General features: G+C 51.3%; 1 protein-coding gene across 1 annotated transcript in view; it reads left to right on the plus strand.

Annotated features, from left to right (window-relative positions):
• Window positions 1-5,712: 5,712 nt before the first annotated feature.
• The window catches only part of CREBBP (CREB binding protein), a 100,493-nt gene continuing 98,578 nt past the window's right edge, over window positions 5,713-7,627 (plus strand). The window contains exon 1 of the mRNA XM_009277507.2: window positions 5,713-6,001. Within this exon, the coding sequence (XP_009275782.2) occupies window positions 5,713-6,001 (289 nt within the window). The remainder of the gene's footprint in view (window positions 6,002-7,627) is intronic.

Consider the following 7,627-nt stretch of genomic DNA (forward strand, 5'->3'; position numbering starts at 1 on the left):
TCACCACCACAACAGTCTGCTTTGCTGCCCTGCTCTGATCCCCTTAACCTGAGCTAGAAGCCATAATGACAGCAATTATTTCTATTTTCGCCTGCACCCATTATTTAGGCACTGTGCAAACACGTGGCGAAAGGCGATTTCTGCTGAAAAAGGTTTTACAGCTGAAGCCTTCGTGCTGTGTTTGGGAGAAATTCTGGGCTATATCGACAAAAAGGGTTTGGCTCTACCACACTCTACGCTGAGCACCCAGGAGATGCCGGGTGTGATTCAGGCAGCCGACGCAAGTGGATAGGAGGGAAGCGAGACGCATCCGAGCGGGATGCACGAGAGCCAGACCTTACCCAAGGAGCTCTCTGAGAGAACCGCAGGGCTAGAGAAATAGTGGCGCCTTTGAACTGGTGGTTGCCATAACAAGAAAAAAAATAATGAATTTGGTTGGAATCAAACTGATGTGAAAAACTCAGCGAGGGGAAGATTGGCGAAATGATAAGTTTTTGGTCACTTTGTTCTTTCTTTCTCCTTTTATTTTCCCAGTTTCGGAGCTAAAAGCTGTTTTTAAAGCTTTGCTCACGCAGCATGGAAATTGAATGTTTTCTTTATCAATTAATTGATCAGAAGGTTTCAGTGCTTTCCAAATTCCAAAAGCTGAGACCTCAGGGGTTTTCTGAATACTCACTGAGTACCTGAACATGCAAGAGTTATCCACCTGCAGAAAAGTGCAGTTTTCCACAAACGTGTTATTTGCTAGGAGGAGGGGAAAAAAGCCATCATCGTCCAACTCTACCAGTCCCCCAGAAACGCTGAGATGACGACCAGCATTCAGTCTCATTTCTCCTAGAAAATGCAGTTCCTAACTCTGGACCAGAGGGAGGTGTCTCCTCTGCTTGACATCTGCCGCTGTAATGCTCCCCTGATGTCCAGCCCTACGCCGCAGCCTGCCTGGTTTGGCCCCAGGTCTCCTGAACCTCAGCCCCCGAGCAGGAGGGCCCTCAAGAGACCACCATGTCCACCCACCCACCCCAAGGCTGGGCCTGGAGCTAGATCTTTCCCGGTAGCTGCTTGACCAACGTGGTGATGGGGACCAGACACCGACGGCATGGCTTGGTGGGATGCTCTTCAAGCAACGTGGGGCTGGGCCACAACAGGTCCCACTTTGAACCAGACAGCATTGAGCTCCGAGCTGCTGTGGATAGTTGCTCTTTTTTTGTCCAAAACAAGGAAAGAACCCTCGTGGTGGAGGAAAAGTGAGGCTGAAGGAACAAACAGGCAGTTAATGTATTCACCTTGTCAACCCAGCTCAGTGGGCTCCCTGCCCTGATGAATATTGAAGAATTTTATACAAATTGGAACTGGTTCAGCAGGACAGTTTTCCAGAGACCCAGCCCAGAAAGGCTTCCTGGTCGCCGCTGGGGGCCCTTCCCTCCGCAGGAGGAGAGCACAGTCCACAGCCTGGCTCAAAGGCTTGAGGGGGATGAGCATCCCTCTTCCTCTTCGGGGTGAGCTGTGGGAGATGCAGGCTGGGGGGGATCCCCAAGAAGGGTGATTGTGGGGGGACGCCCAGGCCAGTGGGATGGAGTGATCATCACCTGCAAAGCTGCTGGGTCTTGAGTGCTGTAGAGGTCTCGTGTGCCATAAGCTAGAGGGGTTTGCATGTGTCTAGCCACAGAACCGTAGTCACGAGGCATTTCCATCGCTGGAAGTGCCAGCAAATGCAAAATTTAGGTGCCTGAGGGGAAAGGAGAGGGCTGAGCAGAGTCTGCAGACGGGGTGGTGACTAGGTGCTTAAGACAGCAGTAGGGCAGGGAAGTCCTGTGCAGGAGCCGACCATTTCCCTCCAAAGAGCTCAGCTTTGGGACAGCAGTCAGTCGGGGTCTGCAGAGGCACAGTGCTGTTGTGCATCCGCCTTTGGGGCTGGTCTCTGCCCCGAGCGGGCCTGCCGGATGCCCGACGGCACATGACGGCGCCTGAGCAAGGACAGGGCAGCCACATCTGAGGTGGCTCAGAGCACCTTCTGCTCTGAGAACTTGGGCAGAGTTAACTCTTGGAGCCTACTCCAGAAGACGATGGACCTGTCTGCCACCTAAAACCAAAACATTTCACAGAGATGGCTTTTATCCCAGGCAACGGAAAAAGGCTGACACTACAGAAGAGCTTGGGGTTGCCCTCTGGGAGTTCAACAGGGTCTCTGATAAGAAATAAAGTTTTTTAACAGGTGTGAGGAGTTGAGGCCAAAGCAAAAAGGTTATGGGTTGGTGGACAAGCCAGGATTAACCCTTGACAAGGTAGGGAGAATTTTCCAGGAATGAAGCTCCTGGAGATAATCAAAGGTCTTGCACTAAAGCTGTGGTTGACGCCAAGGGTTCCTCTAAAGAGGAGGACTGAGGCAGAGGGACAGGCAAGGCTCAATGGAGCGGGAGCAACAGCAGAGCCGTACTGTTGTGGCTACCTCCACCAGCTGGGACAATGGCAGAGCAGGGGAAAAATGCAATCAGTGTCCCCATGGCCTGGCTTTGCAAAGGCTCAGCAGAATTTTGCAGACGGGTGATTAAAAGGATGACGGTGAGACTACGAGCTCAGGCAGAGTTTTCATGGGAACATCAGATTTTGCTGCAGCAAAAAATAAGGACTGTCAGCCAGAACGCAAGGAGAGCATTTCCAAATGTCATCTTAGACGCTTCCGTGGAAGTCACTGCATTGCTGTGAGCACTGCTACCAATACAAAAAAAAGCTATATGCAGTGAGAGAAAAACAGCTGAACTATGAGATTTATAGTAATGAATTTACTTCCACAAATGAAATATGCAGTCTATCCAAGTAGGTTAATAAATGCTTGGATCGCATTTGATCGAAAGGAACAACGCTTAGTGTGGTAAAATGTGCTGAGCCCCTGATCTCTTCCCTCCGATGCCCTCATGGAAAAAGCAGAGGACAGAAGCGGGTGAGGAGGTATCTGAAGGCATGTTTCAAGGGACAGGGAATTGCCCAATCCCCCACCTTGGGGCCGAGGTTCAAAGATGCTAACATGTCACTGCTCTGAGATGCATGGAGTGAGCAGAAGAAAGAATGGACAGAGGCAGCAGCTCCGGTGGGAAGGACGAGGTCTTTCTCCGAGATACAGGTTCAGGCAAGAGGTGGATTCTGTGGTGAATTTAGCAGATGGGAGCGTGAGCGGTGCTCGCCGCTGGAGCTCGCAGCTCAGCACGTTAATTTGGACTACCATTCATCTGGGATTAAGCTAATGCCAAGCTGTGACCTGCAGCACCTGAAGAGCTCGCACATGCTCCCTCCTACTGACTGTGCAATGGGGAAGGCCAAGCCTTTGACAGAGGGACAAGGCAGAGAGCCGGGAGGTGGAAAACGCTGAAATCTTCCCATCTCAAATGGCCACAGTGTACCTATGGGCACCCTGCATTTCCATGTGCTCAGGGAAGGGATCTTTCACTGTAATCTGCAGGGGGGAAAAAAGTTTCATGTCTTCATTTTGTCCTGTGTTGACTGAAACCACCCGTAAACCACTAATTGCAACTGCTAAAAGGGAGCTGGCAGACATGAAACTTGCTCAGATTACCCAGATTACTGTTTTATGGATAGAAATATGATTTTCAAACTGACTGTGAGGCCGGGTGAGAGCTGGTGTCAGATGGACAAAACTGTAGTGTAGCAGAGCCCAAAGACAGACATTTTTCATAGCAGTTGGACTCTTAAAAAGTAAAGCAAATGGACTGTTGTCTCTCAAAGTGCAAACTACGATTTCTAGAGCAACAACCCAGGATGAGTGTGTAAAGACAGATTTATACAGATTTTTTCATAATAGTTTGTCAGGCATGGCAAAATTACAGGCCAACTCCAGCAAAAGGGCTTCACATTTGGGACGTAAGAAAAAAGGACCACTCGGAGTGACAGACTGGATTACGTTGATGTCGGAAGACTACGTGTTTTTCCTGAACTGTTATTCTCACTTCTGTGAGACAGCCTTACTTGTTAAATGGATGATTCCCCTACATCAGAGTTATGCTAGTAGAAAGGATGGTCTCGACAGACGATGGGCAGGATTTTGGGGAGTTCACAGTAACGTCCATGTTTGCATCCAGTCCCCACTAGACTCTGTTCAACAAGTAGGTAGAAACTGGCTTTAAAATAATGAATACGTACTGAAAAGGAAAGGAGAATCAGGTCTGACCAGTGCTTAACAGCATTAAAAGACAGGATGGCACCTGCAAAACATGGCTAGCCACCTGCAGATACTTTCTTTTGCATAAAATGAAGCAAGGAGACCACTTGGGTTGTTAGGCTCCGTAGCCCAAGGAGCTAAGGGTTTGCAGAAGTGGGCAGACATATAGCCAAGCACAAAACAGCACTACGATTGCGGTCCCAGGGGTTACCACTTCCTGAACACAACAAGAATTCACACATACAATGAAAATCAGAAGCCAGAAACAACAGTTGCTTCACAGTCCCATGAGTGCTGTGTGTGTGTAACCAGAGGGACACGCTCGGAGGAAGACTAGGCAGCACCTCGTGCAACAGCCGGGAGGAGAGGAGGTAACGGGTGCCGGGCTTGTCTTTTTGCCTGGGACAGCTTCATTTGGCAGCACACGGGGATGGTAAGGCAACCAGATGCTGGGACAGAACATTACCAGGAAAAACAGGCTGCCTTATTCCCAGTGAGAGCTGCTCTGATGATGCCACGGTGACTACAAGTTACAGTGCAGAGCTCCTCAGAAGTTATTCAAACATTGTTAATTGTTTGGCTGTAAGGTTTTGAGGTCCTAAGCTATAGAAATGATATTTCCATGTTTTGGCTGGGGAAGGAAGGTAGGATCTCGGGAACTGTATCTTTAAGCAGCTTAGTTTTGGAGACAGGAAGTCTGGAAATGGGCTGCAGCAGTGCAGATTTTATTATGCAATTTCTCTTGGAACTAGTCCTGAATAAAGGAGTTATCCATTAAGCACCTGCTTCACCCTGCCTCCTGAGCACCGCAGATGAAGTCCTGAGGAATCCATGCAAGGGCTTAACCATCAGCTGGGGCAGCGGGGAGCCGTGCACTGGGGTCCAGACTGGGAATCCTGGGTGCAAGTTTGCAGTAGTAGGGCTCATTTGCTTGCTATACAGTGTCTTTCAAACAGTTTCCTTTCTTCTCGCAAAATCCTCCTACTCCATTTGAGCTCGTTCTGTGTTTGGCATTACCAGTGGGTGAGGCCATGTGGCTCTTGCAATACCAACACCAAAGGGCTACGGTACCCCGAGCACTGCAGTACTGTTAAGCCTTTTGGGTATTTAATCATAGCCCTGTTTCCAGGGGCAGCGGATAACAGTCAAAGTCTTCCTCTCCCTCCTGCCATTAACCTAATGCTGTTCTAATCCCATGGTAGGGGGCAACTGGGGCCATCCTAAGGGGACATCGTGCCATGGAGAAGCTGCAGGACACAGCAGCAATAGGATCCTCCTCCTCCCCTCCTGCCCGGGGTATAGGATTCCCTCCCTCCAAAGCACCTCCTTCCTCTCGCACTCTGTCCCCAGGACTCGCATCCCCCCTCTGATTTCACCGATGTGGCAAGTCTGGCACTTGCTGTAACGATAGAGGAGCTCTCCCAGCTAATGGGAGAGGAATCATGGCCTCCATGAGTCCTCCCATGTGCTCCCCATTCCCAACATCGAGTACGCAGCATTGCCCTGGCAGGCACGCTGGCGCACCAGCTCCTCTTACGGTGATGGTGGTGTCAGGGCCTCTTGCTCGGTGGCTGTACGGCCAGAGCTGCGGTACTGGTGTAACATCAGTGTATTGCCTAGCACCAGCTGGCACGAACATCTTCCTGGAGCTGGGCGGTAGCTGTGGGACCGCTCGGGTTCTGTCCCCGGTGGTAGATCTCCATCCTGACTTCACGCCAGAGCTGCAGAGTTACTGCAGCAGCAGGGAAGGGGGTCATAAGGGGAGCAAAATGCTATGGGGGTCTCCTGGTGCCAGCCGCTCCAGCAAATCCTTCGTTGTCAAGACCACAAGTGACGTAATGGGCAAGGCAAGCGCAAAAAGTTATCCAAGCTGCAGTTCAAAATGCACTGACCAAACTTGTTAAAAAGTCGAAGCAGCAGATAGCAAAGGGCACTGCTGTCCTCGGTTGTGCCTGACAGACAGTCTGACCTGATTTCCACCCCCCCACACCTCCAACAGCAAAACATTTTCCCTCAACCTGAACTGGGGCAAATGCCTTATATTACAGTAAAACACTGCTGGACAAAAGCTGTTGCTCTCATGCCTGGAGCTGTGGTAGACACCAAACCCTGTCCCACGCTGAGCCATCCTAAAGCAGACGGGAACTCACTGCTTTTGAAGGAAATTAAGGCAGGCATAACCAGAGAGCACTTGTATAAGTAGTGAATAAAATAGTGATAGAAGCAGAGGCCTGTAAGAGACTTCCAGCGTGATTACAGTCAGACCTCAGAAAGGACAGGCACCATGTAAATAAATACAGAATTTGCAAGTAAATGTAATGAAATGCATGTAAATGTAGAAGTAAATGTAATGAATTCGAGTTTTCAAGTAAACAAAAGACAGACTTGCTCTTTGCAAAAAAAGGTGTCATTATAGATCTCCTTTAAACCAATAAAATGTTGCTGATTAATCCATCTCGGCTTATGGACTTTATCAACACATCCTCAGGATTGTCCGAGTGCCCTTCTCCAGCCTGTCCTCAGGTTGTGGCTGCTCCTCGGTGACATATCGACATGTAGGCGATGAAAACAGCCCCAAGCAACCAGTTTGGGTACAAGGAGCTCTGCTTGCCTCATTGGCCCGGCACCTCACCGGGGCTTATATGACCTGCTTCTCAGGTTGGGAACCAGTATGGAAATCCACGGAAGTATAAGAGCTCCAGTCCTATAAACCTGTTTCGGGCTGGGGAAGTCTGTCTAGACAGAGCGCAAGGCATTTGTAAAGCAAATTTTCGGTTCGGCCCTGGTCAGCTCCCATCAGCTCAGGTCGGAGATCTGCCCTCACGTGCCCTCACAGTGCCGGCGCAGCCGCACGTGAGGGTCGAGGAGCAGATCTGAGCCTGTGGGTGTGCAGAAAGCAGGGGGAGAAGCCTGTCAGCCAGGCCACAGCAACCCCTCGCAGGGTGCTTGTGGGTGCAGGCGCAGGCAGGCATGAGGAGGCTGCAGGGAAGGCAGGAGGAGGCAGAGAACAAGGGCAGGCAAGGGGGAGCACCGAAAGATAAGCCTGAGCAAGCAGGCACTGGGGGGACACAAGTGCCCCATGGCCTTGGCGTCACCCTGAGGCCCTAGCTGCATGTCACCCACTGGGCTCAGCGCTCGCAGGAGAGGGAGGGCACGGTCTGGCATGGCCCCTCCGGACTGTGTCAGGGGCGTTGGGTCCTGCCACCCCTCAGCCCTGGGGGCCTGGGAGGACTGGGGGCACCGAGGGGGGACCTTGGGAGGGGACGCTGTGAGGGGGACGTTGAAAGGGGACATCCGCAGTGGGACTGAGAGGGGAGATTGTGGGGGACTGAGGGGAGGCACTGTGAGGGGCGACTGAGAGGGGACGCTGTGAGGGGGACGTTGAAAGGGGACATCCGCAGTGGGACTGAGAGGGGAGATTGTGGGGGACCGAGGGGAGGCACTGTGAGGGGCGAC

This window comes from Aptenodytes forsteri, unplaced genomic scaffold, assembly GCF_000699145.1.
Source record: "Aptenodytes forsteri isolate BGI_AS27 unplaced genomic scaffold, ASM69914v1 Scaffold26, whole genome shotgun sequence".
NCBI lineage: Eukaryota > Metazoa > Chordata > Aves > Sphenisciformes > Spheniscidae > Aptenodytes > Aptenodytes forsteri.